At 41.9% G+C, this 14,178-nt stretch overlaps 1 protein-coding gene and 1 pseudogene across 1 annotated transcript; one reads left to right on the forward strand and one right to left on the reverse strand.

Moving 5' to 3' along the window:
- Window positions 1-1,431: 1,431 nt before the first annotated feature.
- On the reverse strand, window positions 1,432-1,817 carry LOC118669381 (annotated as a pseudogene).
- Window positions 1,818-2,252: 435 nt separating this feature from the next.
- Window positions 2,253-3,508, forward strand: LOC118669360 (selenide, water dikinase 1-like). The gene is given in 2 exon segments (XM_036335499.1): window positions 2,253-3,046; window positions 3,049-3,508. Coding segments are annotated over 2 exon segments (993 nt in total). The 5' UTR covers window positions 2,253-2,454; the 3' UTR covers window positions 3,450-3,508.
- Window positions 3,509-14,178: the final 10,670 nt, after the last annotated feature.

The raw sequence follows: 14,178 nt of genomic DNA on the forward strand, positions 1-14,178 counted from the left end.
TTTTCAAAGTGTGGTTCAGGGACCAGCAACATTAACATCACCTGAAAACTGGTCAGGAATTCAGATTCTCAGGCCCCATCCCAGACCTACTGAATAAAAAAACTCTGGGTGGGACCTTAGCAATCTGTGTTTTTTGTTGGTGGTGGTTTTTAATCCTCACCTGAGGTTATGGTTGGGTTTTTTTAAAATTGCTATTATTACTGATTTTAGAGAGAGAGGTACATCAATATGAAAGAGAAACATCCATTAGTTGCCTCTTGTATATGCTCCAACCAGAGATTGAACTCAAAAACCTAGGTATGTGCCCTGACTAGCAATTGAACCTTTGGCCCTTCGATGCACAGGATGACACTCAACCAATTGAGCCACACCAGCCAGGGCCAGAATAGTTTTTGCATGTATCAACGTGAATTTATTGTCATATGTCCCATGTAGGATGCTTAAATTCATATATCAATAATTTCTTTTAAATCTCACCTGATTATATTTCAAAGTAAAAAGTCCTGGCCAAGGAGCTAGCAAATTAATTTCCTTTAATAAGTCCATAAACTTATTTTCTATGTATTTGCCTTTTTTTTTTTTAAGGGAGAGGGATAGAGAGTTAGTAACATCGATGAGAGAGACACATCAATCAGCTGCCTCCTGCACACTCCCTACTGGGTATGTGCCTGCAACCAAGGTACATGCCCCTGACTGGAATCGAACCTGGGACGCTTGAGTCCGCAGGCCGACGCTCTATCCCCTGAGCCAAACCGGTTAGGGCTCTGTTTTCTTAAAGAACTTGTCATGTAGACTCATGGTAGATCTTATAAACTTTGCAAAATTACATTGTTATAGGATACTTAGGTTAGTAGATACCCCTTTATTTAAATAATATTGAAAAATATTTACATAAATTTTAGCCCATATTGATTGACCACATACATTCCAGACACTTCCCTAAATTATTGTCTCCTTTAATCCTCACAATAGTTGAAAGCGGTATTACCTTGACTTTACTATTGCAGGAACTGAGGGTCTTGGAAGTTAAATGAATTATTCCAAGACAAGTAGTAGGTAGTGAAGATTCAAATCAGAGTATTTGGATTCCATGAACAAGGTTCTTTCTGTCTCTTTGTGCTTACCAAGTCCCAGACATTAGAAATATAAAGATGAAGCCCAGCTGGAGTGGCTCAATAGTTGAGTGTCGACCTATGAACCAGGATGCTGGTTCAATTCCTGGTCAGGGCACATGCTCAGGTTGTGGGCTCCATCCCCAGTAGAGGGTGTACAGGAAGCAGCCAATCAGTGATTTTCATCATTGATGTTTCTATCTCTCCCTCTCCCTTTCTGAAATCAATGAAAAACATTTTTTTCACATAAAAATTTAGTTTATTAATCCTCTTATGAAAAATCTGCACAATCATCACAGATGAAGTCACTGAAGAATCTTTACTCCTTTTTGCCAGCACCAACATGGGCCTTTGCAGTCCCCCTGACTTTCTTCATTCTGTTCTTACGTTCTGTTTTCTTGAGGTTGTCTTCTCATATAGGCCATGTCTTGTAAGTCTATGTTTGGGTTCGTTTTTCTTTGCGTAATCCAAGGAACCGTAAATCATGCCAAAGCCAGTTGTCTTGCCACCAACATAGTGGGTTCTGAATCCAAACACAAAGATGACATCAGGTGTAGTCTTACACATTTTGTCTAGTTTTTCCAGAATTTCTGTCTTGGGCACTGTTGCCTTCCCAGGGTGAAGGATGTCAGTGCCCATTTGCTTCTGCTGAAGTAGTCTGTTGGTCATGAACTTCCTGGTTCAGATAGTTACTGTGTCATTCATGATGATGGTTGAACTTCAAGCAGCCAGGGAGGAAAAAGCAAAAATATTTTTAAAAAGAAAAGAGGGTCTCTTGGCGTGGTGCCGACTGAACCTGGGCGTCCGGGCCAGGCGTGGGCCAGCCAGTGGGCCACATGCGGTTCCCTGCTGTCGCCACATTGGGGGGCATTTGGGCATGGCCCTGCCAGCGATACCGTGCTGCCTCCCCTGCCAGGCTGCACGAAGAACCCAGGCCCCATTGGCCTTTAAAAGCAACAGCCTGAGATTCAAGGTGTTCTGGATTTCTGTGCCCCGGTGTGTGTTTTATGGTGAATGCCTGGTCGGTGCGCCCACCTCACCATGTCCCTTCCATTGTTGGTGTCCTGGACTTAGGGGCTTGGAGGTAGGTGTATCTGAAGAATCCAGTGGACTAAGAGAGGGAGGAGAGGGGCCCAGCTGTGAGGTGTGTACACCCAAGAACCATGTCTAATGGGAGTCTTTTAACCCTGAAAGTTATGAATTGGACAAGAGCTTCCGATTAACAAGATTTACTGAACTGAAGGGCACTGGCTGCAAAGTGCCCCAAGATGTCCTGCAGAAATTGCTGGAATCCTTACAAGAGAACCACTTCCAAGAAGATGAGCAGTTTCTGGAAGCAGTTATGCCAAGGCTTGGCATTGGGATGGATATTTGTGTCATTCCTTTGCGGCATAGTGGTCTTTCCTTGGTGCAAACCACAGAGTACATTTATCATGTTGTCGACCTTTATATGATGGGCAGGATAGCATGTGCTAATGTACTCAGTGACCTCTATGCAATGTGGGTCACAGAATGTGACAATATGCTGATGCTCCTTGGAATCAGTAATGAAATGACTGGTAGGAAGAGGGATAAAGTGATGCCCCTAATTATACAGGGTTTTAAAGATGCAGCAGAGGAGGCAGAAGCGTCTGTAACGGGCAGACAAACAGTGGTAAACCCCTGGATTGTTTTGGGAGGAGTGGCTACAACTGTCTGCCAGCCCAATGAATTCTTCATGCCAGATAACGCAGTGCCTGGGGACATGCTGGTTCTGACAAAGCCCCTGGGGACACAAGTGACCGTGGCTGTGCACCAGTGGTTGGATATTCTTGAAAAGTGGAATAAAATTAAACTAGTGGTCACTCAAGAAGATGTGGAGTTGGCATACCAGGAGGCGATGATGAATATGGCAAGGCTCAACAGAACAGCTACTGGACTCATGCACACGTTCAGTGACATGCTGCCACTGATATCACTGGCTTTGGAATTCTGGGCCATGCACAGAACCTAGCTAAACAGCAGAGGAACGAGGTGCCCTTTGTGATTCACAACCTCCCTGTCCTGGCCAAGATGGCTGCTGTGAGCAAGGCCTGGGGAAACATGTTTGGCCTCATGCATGGGACCTGCCTGGAGACATCAGGAGGCCTTCTAATCTGTTTTCCATGTGAGCAAGAAGCTCGGTTCTGTGCAGAGATAAAGTCTCCCAAATATGGTGGAGGTCACCAAGCATGGATTATAGGTATCGTAGAGAAGCGCAATTGTACAGCCAGAATCATAGACAAACCCTGGATCATCGAAGTCGCACCACAGGTGGCCACTCAAAATGTGAGTCCCACACCTGGTGCCACCTCTTAATCTAGACCTGAAATAGCTATTTGGTTTTGTTTTTAAATCTATTTCCTTTATCATTTCAATTAAAGACTATAAACAACAAAAAATCTCTTTGTGTCTACACATCTGGTGACCTGAGGTCTATTTGTGAGGGGATGCAATTAATAAGATAAAATCTATTGCTTCTTTTAAAAAAAAATCTTTATTGTTCAGATTATTACAGATGTTCCTCCCCCCCCTCCCACCATAGCTCTCCTCTACCTGGTTCCCACACCACCCTTCCTGTTACATTAACTGAAGATGCACCTAATCTTGAGGCAGCTTCTGAGTTGAGAATTACATTGTTATCCAATACTGTTGATTCATTTTTTTTAATTAAATCTTTATTGTTCAGATTATTACAGTTGTTGCTTTTTCCCCCCATAGCTCCCCTCCACCCGGTTCCCACCCCACCCTCTGTCCACACCCCCCTGCCAACTGTCCTCATCCATAGGTGCACGATTTTTGTTCAGTCTCTTCCCGCATCCCCCACACCCCTTTCCCCCCCCAAGAATAGTCAGTACACTCCCTTTCTATGCCCCTGATTCTATTATAATCACCAGTTTATTCTGTTCATCAGTAAGGTCCATGCAGGTTAAATAGCTCACTACAAGTCACACAGCTAGTAAATAGTAATGCTGGGATTCATATCCAAATAGTCTGGTTTAAGAGTCTGTATTTCTGCCACTAGATTATGTTGCTTCTAAACCTTTCTAAACTAGACTGTCACATTTTTTGGAGCACTAAAAACATGATAGTATTTTTTATGTATTAATCCTGTAAATCAAAAGCATAAATAAATGTGATGGGCTGTTTTAACCCAGGGATGTTTTCTAAGCATGGACCTTTTTGACGACCAAATATCAAGGAACATTTGATATGGACCAAATGTCTTTGTGGACAGAACCAAATGTACTAAAAAGTACCCAATAACTAATAAGTGACAGAGAAAAAATTTAATCCAGATCTTTCTGGCTGCAATAGCCTTATTCTGGCCACTGTATTTGTTGGAGGCAAGGTAGGCTAGACAAAAGAAAAAGATACTGAGAAAAATTTAATTGTATCTGTCCACAATGCCAAGTCCATGTCTTATACATAGTACTCAAAAATTAATAATGACACAGCCTATATAATAAAGAGGTAATATGCAAATTAACCCTCACGCCCTCACAAAATGGCTGCCTACGACCAGGCCACCAGGGGGATTAGTGAGGGACAACCAAACGACTGAAGAGCAGGCTGTGTGGGGTGACCAGGCTGGCGAGGGGGGGGCAGTAAGGGGTGACCCGGCCGGCAGGGGCAGTTAAGAGCAACCAGGCCAGCAGGGAGGGGGCAGTTGGGAGTGACCTAGCCGGCAGCTGGGGGCAGTTAGGGGCGATCAGGCTGGCATGCAGAGGCAGTGAGGGGTGATCAGGCCAGCAGGGGGGGCAGTTATGGGTGACCAGGCAGGCAGGCAGGTGAGCGGTTAGGAGCCAGTAGTCCAGGATTGTGAGAGGGATGTCCCAGATTGGAGAGGGTGCAGGCTGGGCTGAGGGGCCCCTCTCCCCCGTGCATGAATTTCATGCACCGGGCCTCTAGTGTATAATAAACTATAATTTCCAATTGGAACATTTATCTTGGCTAACTAAAGCAATAGGAAATTCTACTTCTTTTTCTTTTAAACACAAAAAATAATTTGCCTATTTTCCATCCTCCCCATATCTAAAAGTAATTCACAAGAATGGATGCTAGGCCTGGCCAGCGTGGTTCAGTGGGTAAACATTGACCTATGAACCAGCAGGTCACAGTCTGATGCCTGGTCAGGGCACATGCCTGGGTTGCAGGATCAATCCCTAGTGTGGGGTATGCAGGAAGTAGCTGATCAATGATTCTCTCTCATCACTGATGTTTCTATCTCTCTTTTCCTCTCCCTTCCTCTCTGAAATCAATAAAAATATATTTGGGGGAAAAAAGCTTCTTAAATAATTCTAATGTGTTAACAAGGTTGAGAAAAATTGACAAGCACATATGTGGCTGGCACAAAGTAAATACCCAGTAAATGATAACTTCAAATAATTGGGGGGGGGGGGGGGAGGCAAGGGAGAAAGTAATAGAAAGCTTCTAGACAGGTAGATTCAACTTGAAGCAAATAAGGCTCAACTTTCAGGACTCCTTCTAAGGCCCAGTGAGGTTTCCTTGGCATGAGGGAAAAATGTCAGCAGCCCCCGCCAGTGCTGGAGTGCTGCCCCACCTGGAGTCACCTGTCTATGCCATCTAATTCTCTTTTTTACTTCCCTATTTTCTTTCTTCTGACTGCAAAATACACTTCAGATCATGGAGGAGATCAGCCAGATTTCAGACAGGATAAAAATTATTTCTATGAGAAGATCTTAGTATATGCCATCAATAGGTAATTCTTGTTATTTTATTTTACTGTTGTTGAAAACAATACCCAAAGATGATATGATCTGCCTCAAGAAACAGATTAGCAAATAGTTACAGTAGCAGCACAGTAATGGAATCCACATCTTGTCTTACACTCCTGTGCCTCAGCACACTGATACATCTCCGGAGTGGTGAGACAGATCTGTGTTGGGTGATCATGCATAAACGCCAGAGGATGGTGCTACTGACCTTTAAAAACTTGCCTCATTCCTTGTGTAATTGATATAGCCTCAGGCCTTACTAGCTTGTGACCTCAGAACAAGGCCATCTGCTTTATATCCAAACCACAGTCTTGAGCCTAAGGAACTGGAAGACCATTCCTCTGCTGGATCCTCATGCTCATCCCCACCTCCTCCAAACCCAAGGAACACTTAGATGTTCCTTGTCATCTCCATCAGTCCCTGACTTGCATAGGCATCCTCCAAGGCCCTGGGAGAAGTACTAGTAATGTATTCAGATGGGTGTCTGTTTTTGTAAAATTTGTAAATATTTTCATTGCAATCAATTAAGATCTTTATTTCTACTACTATTTCCACTCTCCCTGTCTATAGTGGTATTGGGTGGTTATGGGCCCTTTTATAGGATCTGGTGAAGAGGAAGGTAAAATATTAAAAAGGAAGTTAGAAATATATTATTTTTAACAGCTTTAATGTCAGGTATTTTTGGCATATTATTATTATTTTGTTGTTAATTCTCACCCAAGGATATTTTTTCATTGATTTTTAGGGAGAGTGGAAGAGAGGGAAAGACAGAAACAACAATTGGTTGCCTCCTGCACAAGCCCTGACCAGGGCCCCAGCTGAGGAGGAACCTGCAACGAAGGTACGTGCCCTTGACCGGAATCAAACCCGGGACCCTTTGGTATCCAGGCCGACGCTCTATCCTTTGAGCCTAACTGGCTAGGGCTCCACTGATTTCTTTTTGTTTGTTTTTTTATTTTATGTTTTTCAATATACAAAATAAATCTATTACCAGATTGTAGATACAAAATAATTAGCTATTTACATGCAGTAAACATTAATATTTCAATAAAAATGATTTTAAATATAATATTACATGCAATTAATATTTCAAGAAAAAAAGATTTTAAATATAATAATATTACCAAAACTGTGCTAACATAATATAATATCACAAATGTTATAGGAAATATTAAAAATCTGCAAATAACAGGATTACTTCTATTATATTCTAAAATATTTTTTTCTCTGGCTCTATTTTTGTTCATCAGTTTATGTTGTTCATTATATTCCACAAATGAGTGAGATCATGTGATATTTATCTTTCTCCGACTAGCTTATTTTGCTTAGCATAATGCTCTCCAGGTCTATCCATGTTGTTGTAAATGGTTAAGGGTTCCTTCTTTTTTACAGCAGTGTAGTATTCCATTGTGTAGATGCCACCATTTTTAATCCCCCTCCATTGATTTCTTAGAGAGAGTTGAAGGGAAGGGGAAGAGATAGAAAGAAAGTAACATTGATGTGAGAGAGATGCATCAATTGGTTGCCTCCTGCATGTGCCCCAACCAGGGCCGGGAATCAAGCCTGCAACCAAGGTACATGCCCTTGACAGGAATCGAACTGGGACCCTTCAGTCTGTGGGTGGATGCTCTATCCACTGAGCCAAACTGGCCAGGGCTGACATACATCATTGATAATACTGTAAAAGGCACATATTTAAAGTGTATAATTTGTTAAGTTTGACTTATCTATAGCCTGAGAAACCATCACCAAATTTAAGATAATTAATAGACCCAACACCGTCAAAGTTTTCCTCATGCCTCTTTGTAATTCCTCCTTCCTGCCCTCACCCTAGCCCCAGCCAACCACTGATCTGCTTTCTGTCAGTATAGCTTAGTTTCCATTTTCTATAAATGGAATCATACAATATGTACTCCTTTTTGTCTGGCTTTTTTCACTGAACATAGTTATTTTGGGATTGATCCATGTTGTGGGTATCAACAGTTCCTTCCGTTTTATTGTTAAATAGGGTTTCATTTTATGGATGTGCTGTAATTTCCCTATCCAACTGTTGTTGAGAGATGTTTGGATTGTTTCCAGTTTGGGGCTCTTAAAAACAAAGCTGCTATGAACATTTGTGTATAAGTTTTTGTATGGATATATGCTTTTGTTTGTTCTAAATACCTAGAAGTAGAGTGACTGGTCAGATGTATTTTATATTGCCACTAGCAATGTATGAAAGTTCCAGTTGATTCATATCCTTGCTCATACTTAGTATGGCCAGTCTTTTATTTTATCATTCTAATAAGGGTGGCAGAATATCGCTATGATTTTAATTTACATTTCCCTAGTGGCTAATGATGAAGAGTATCTTTTCTTTTTTTTTTTCTTTTTTGGTTCTTTTTTTTTTAATATATTTTTTATTGATTAAGATATTACATATGTGTCCTTGTCCCCACGTTACCCTCTACCCCCCCACCCCCCCCGCTCATGCCCTCACCCCCCCGTTGTCCATGTCCATTGATTAGGCCTATATGCTTGCATATAAGTCCTTTGGTTGATCTTTCCCCCTTACCCCCCCCTCCCCTACCTTCCCTCCAAGTCCCGACAGTCCAATCAATGCCTCTCCGTCTCTGGATCAGTCCTTGTTCATCAGCTTATGTTGTTCATTATATTCCACAAATGAGTGAGATCATGTGGTATTTATCCGCTCTCCAGTTCCATCCATGCTGTGGCAAATGGTAAGAGTTCCTTTTTCTTATTCCTCTTCTTAAAGAATACCTTTCAGCATTTCATATAATGCTGGTTTGGTGGTGATGAACTCCTTTAGCTTTTTCTTATCCGTGAAGCTCTTTATCTGACCTTCTATTCTGAATGATAGCCTTGCTGGATAAAGTAATCTTGGTTGCAGGTTCTTGCTATTCATCACTTTGAATATTTCTTGCCACTCTCTTCTGGCCTGCATGGTTTCTGTTGAGAAATCAGCTGACAGTCATATGGGTACTCCCTTGTAGGTAACTGACTGTCTTTCTCTTGCTGCTTTTAAGATTCTCTCTTTATCTTTTGCTCTTGGCATTTTAATTATGATGTGTCTTGGTGTGGTCCTCTTTGGATTCCTTTTGTTTGGGGTTCTCTGCGCTTCCTGGACTTGTAAGTCCATTTCTTTCACCAGGTGGGGGAAGTTTTCTGTCATTATTTCTTCAAATAGGTTTTCAATATCTTGCTCTCTCTCATCTTCTGGCACCCCTATAATTCTGATGTTGGTACGCTTGAAGCTGTCCCAGAGGCTCCTTACACTATCCTCGCATTTTTGGATTCTTTTTTCATTTTGCTTTTCCGGTTGGGTGTTTTTTGCTTCCTCGCATTTCAAATCATTGACTTGATTCTTGCGCTCCTCTGGTTTGCTGTCGGGAGTCTGTATAATATTCGTTATTTCAGTCTGTGTATGCTTAATTTCTAGTTGGTTCCCCAATATAACATCGAGGGTCTCATTAGTTTTCTTGTAGATCTCATTAAGTTTATCGGCAACTTCTAAACAGTTCTTGAGAGACCTTAAAAGTGTGGTTCTGAACTCTATATCTTCCATTGACAATTTTGTCCTGTTTCTTTGTCTCCACATTTTGTTATGCTTCCTTGGTGCACCCCCTAGTGGTCTTTGTTCACAGTCTTATAGTTAAACCTTGATTGTTGTAGCTAATACCAGGGAGGGTTTGACCTCCAGGCCAAGTGGCTATGAGAATCAGCTGTGTTAGCAGTGAGAGAACTTCTGTCCTCTAGGGAGGTGCTAATCTAGCCTTTGCCTGAGGCTATCCGGCAAATGCCTCTGTGCAGGGCTTGGGCGGGGCGGGTCGCACAGGATCAACAGGATGGGCCAGAGAGAGCAGTTATGGCGGCTCTCAGTCCTGTCCCCAGGGGCTCTGCCTCTCTGAGTCCCAGCACCCGCTGCAAAGCTCGGAGAGAAAGCCGCACTCACTCTGACCGAAGCCAGACAGTCCCGCTTCTCCCGTTTGAGTCTGGGACCCTAAAGACTCGCCCGTATCTGGAGCTCAGAGTCTGCGACTCCCTCCCGATTGAAAACGCCAACCGCGCCCTCCGCCGCCAGCCTGCTCCACGCACTCCGCACCTCAGAATTTGACTTCAGCACTGCGCCTCCTCTGAGTGTCCGTATGCGTTTCTCTTTCCTCCTAGTTGTAGGACTTCCACTCAGCCAGCGTTCCTGTGGTTCTGGGTGATGTCCGTTCCGTTTTTTAGTTTCACTTTTGAAGTAGTTGTTCAAAGCAGCAAACTCCGGCGTTAACCTATGCCGCCATCTTGGTTCCTGCCTCATCATTGATCTTTCTATCTCTTTTCCCTCTCCCTTCCTCTCTGAAATCAATAAAAATATATTAAAAAATATATTGCTCTTATCAGCATTAACCATTTGCTAGACACCAAAGTACATGCTTTATACATTATCTCTTTCAATACCTCAGAACTTGCCTATCTATATGTTTGATATTATCATCTTTCATGGGTTAAAAAACAGAGGCACAGAAAAATTAATTTGATCACAGTCACAAACTAGTAAATGGTGAATTTAAAAATTAAATACATTTAACCTCAGAGCCAGTCTTATAGCTGGCTCACCATATTCACTCCTTCATTCAATAACTGAAATTTTTAGAAGCAGATTTACCATGAACTAGTGAAATGTAAGTTTTAGGCTCCGTCATTTATATAAGCCCCTTCCAGAGCCTTGGGAATGGGGGTCCCTAATGATGTGTTCACATGGCAATATGTCTTTGTAAAATTAGCAGTTATGTAAGACTGCTGTCTCCTCAGTCCAACTCCTCCTCTATCACACTTACTCATACCAGCACATCATGGGGAATTGGAGTGACTGTTGTCATTTTTGGGATTATGCTGACTTTGGGGTTAGGGGATTAAATTTGGGTTTTGTGTGATATTTCATGTAGTTCACATCCTCTGCCTTCCTTACCATGTTCAATATAGCACTGTCATCACCATCATCACATAAATATTGTGTACAGTAAGCGATTGCTGTCTAAGTTGGTGTACAAATAGCTTTTAGTAATACCCTCACCACTGATTGTACCAACTCATCTGATATTGTAACAAACTAAAGGAATTAAAAAGTGGTGGTGGTGGGGGGGGGGAGAAAATGGAAAGAATTAGAGCAAAAATTATTTTTTAACATTTTAAGTTCTGATAAGTTGCCAAAAGTATTGGGGATTTTTTAGAACAAGGGCGTTCATCCTGAGGGTCTTGACCTATTAGTGTTTAGTGAAATCAGTTTAGTGGCTGAATTTATTTAATAGAATAAAAAATATATCAGATTGTGTTGCCATAGGGTAAAAGACTAAGTATTGTTAGGGAAAGCTTTGTATGTACATTGTCACAATATAAAATGTTTGGGGTTTTTTAAATATGAACCATGGTAAAAAAAAAAATTAACTAGGGCTGGTGACAAAGTGCCTAAACAGAATAAGAGTATAACATTCAGCAGACTATGTATTTAGGAGGAATAAACCTGGGGACATAAATACAATTGTTTGGAGTTGAGGGAAAAGAAGTGAGGAGGATTGCCACAGTTGGGCCAGTCCTTACATGATGCACAGAGGAGGAGAAGCTCAGAGCCCATGTGGTAAGGCCAGAAATCAAGACCTGGAGATCTCTACAGCAAGATGGGGAACCTTTTTTCTACCAAGAGCCATTTGGATATTTATAATATCATTTGCAGGCCATACAAAATTATCAACTTAAAAATTAGCCTGCTGTATTTCGTCAAACATTTCATTAACTGGCCCCTAATGCCTAGGCAAGGCCAGAGCAAATGATTTTGTGGGCCTTATACGGCCCATGGGCCAAACATTCCCCACCCCTGCTCTACAGAATGGGTTGAAGACCCAGGAACCTGGGAAGCCTCTCATTGGGTGGATATTCAACCTGAGCTTTGGCCTGTGATAGAATTTAACTGGAGCTGAAAGAGACAGGGTTGCAAGGGGTCAAGCTGGGTCAGAGATATCACTGGCCTTGAGAGAGATAAAGGATTTTTGACTGTCAAGTTCATTGAACTCCAATTACAAGTGTAGTTGGTTTTATTCAGTGCTAAATTTTGAAGTAGAGGGTTGAGGGAATGTGTCTAGAGTCCATTGAGAGTGAGTAGAAAAACACTGGGGAGACTGGAACTGGTACCTACTGAGTTACAGCGTATCCTACAGGTTGTTACCATAGAGAACCTAACCTTATTCTCAATAGGGTGGGAATAGGCAAGGATGATACAACAGGTTTAGGAAGTCGTTACTATTACGTTTGTCTTCACAGTATAGCTGGCCTTTACTGCAAAAGAAATTAAGATTCATTAAAAATTTTGCATTGATTTTTGTGTATATGTGTGGGCTTCAATGCTCATAATATATGTTGCAAACTTGAATAAAATGTTTTTGGAAGTGTATATCACAATACAAATGTCAAATATTCTTATTCATTCTGAAAATTACCAGTGGCCAATGTCACTGAAGCTGATAGAGGGCAGCATGGTCTTGTCATTTTAGCAACAGATCCTGAGAAAAGAGCTGTGATTCCAGAAGCAGACCAATTATTTCAGTGACACTCATTAGGGTTCAACACTGTACTGGAACAGTGTGATATAACAGTTATGGCATAATGGAAGGTCTGGAATCATACATGCACTAGATTCCTGGCTTGGCCAGTTATAGCCATGTGCTCTTGGGCAAATTAAACTTACTAGGACCAGGCTCAGGTTTCTCTTCTGTAAATGGGAACAATAATAGCTAACTCAGAAGGTTATTGTAAAGATAAAATGAGATGGAGCTCATTAAGTACCTATAACAGTGTCTGGCATGTAGCATGTGCAATAAATAAGTTGTTATTACTATCTGCCCCACTGAGTATGATGTATTCTCTCCAGAGTGGTAAGTAGAATATAAAAATATTCATAGTAGTAAGTCAAATATAGAAATAGAAATCTTTTTCTATTGCACTAGGCATTCTAAGATAGATATGTATGCAGGGTAACCTAGTTTTTGACACGTGCAGCATCATTCAGATGCAATCTCCTTGAGTCAGTCTATCAGGCTCCTTTACTTTGGGGGTTCTAACATCTAGGTTCCTACAGCCCCTTGAGGCTGACATTGTGAGGAATCAGCCAAGTAGGAATCAGGCCTGCTGAAACCTGTTCTGCCCTCTAACTCTGCATGTGCTATCTTCACAGCTAGGTTGCCCTTCCAGGAGCCCTAACTTCCAACTGATCTGAGTCCAGGTCTGTCCCTGGTGCCATGACAATTGCCCAGAGCTTCCAAAGTCAGATGCTGGCACCCCATCTTACCGCTCAGATCAGACCATCCCTTGGATGCCATTGCCTTGGTGAAGTTTAGCCACTCTGAGCCTGGATGTTAAGATTTCTATGCATTTTCCCAGCTAACAGAGGGTTTACCTTTTCTAAAAATTGTTTTCTTACTACTTTCTTCTCCCAGGCTATATTTCCTACCTACCCTCAACCCATCCTAGCATGCTACATGACATGCATAAGTACCTAGTATGTAGAGGATATTTACTAAATATTTGTTGAATAAATTATGTTTATGTTAATGATTAGGGGCCTGGTGCACAAATTCATGCACAGGTAGGGTCCCTCTGCCTGGCGGGCGGTTGGGACCATGGGGAGGGGGTGTGGCCTTCTGGGGGGAGGGACCACAGGAGGTTGGCCCCAGCAGCAAGCTAACCAACGGCCGATTTCAGGAGGAATCGGCTCCCTCCTCCCTCCTATCTGGGTCCGGAGTACAGGTGAACCAGATTCGGGGCTGTCAGGGCCCTAGCAGCAAGGTCTGGGTCAGTGCGTGTCATAGCTACTGGCCGGTCATCCAGTCATTCCGGTCATTCAGTCGTAATGGTCGCTTAGGCTAATATATATATATATATATATATATATATATATATATATACACATATATATATACACACACACACACACACATATATACATATACATACACATACACATATATGTATGTATATGTATATATATGTGTATATATATATGGGAGGATATTCAGCTAGTATGAGCACAAGGGTAGGTAGTTGTATAAGTAACTGTATATTTAATACTCAACACCAGGCTTTATATTGGTGTCTTTCTAGTCATGTTGATTGTCTGAAACTCATTCTCTAATATATCAGTATTTCTCAGGAAAGGTGATGAGACCAACATTCCCAATAGAACTTTATTTGTGCCCTTTATACTTGAGTCAGTTATGCTCTGCAACAGCTATTTCAAACTTTAACATGTCAGACTTCTCAAAGCTCTGATC

This window comes from Myotis myotis, unplaced genomic scaffold (genome assembly GCF_014108235.1).
Source record: "Myotis myotis isolate mMyoMyo1 unplaced genomic scaffold, mMyoMyo1.p scaffold_m19_p_14, whole genome shotgun sequence".
NCBI lineage: Eukaryota > Metazoa > Chordata > Mammalia > Chiroptera > Vespertilionidae > Myotis > Myotis myotis.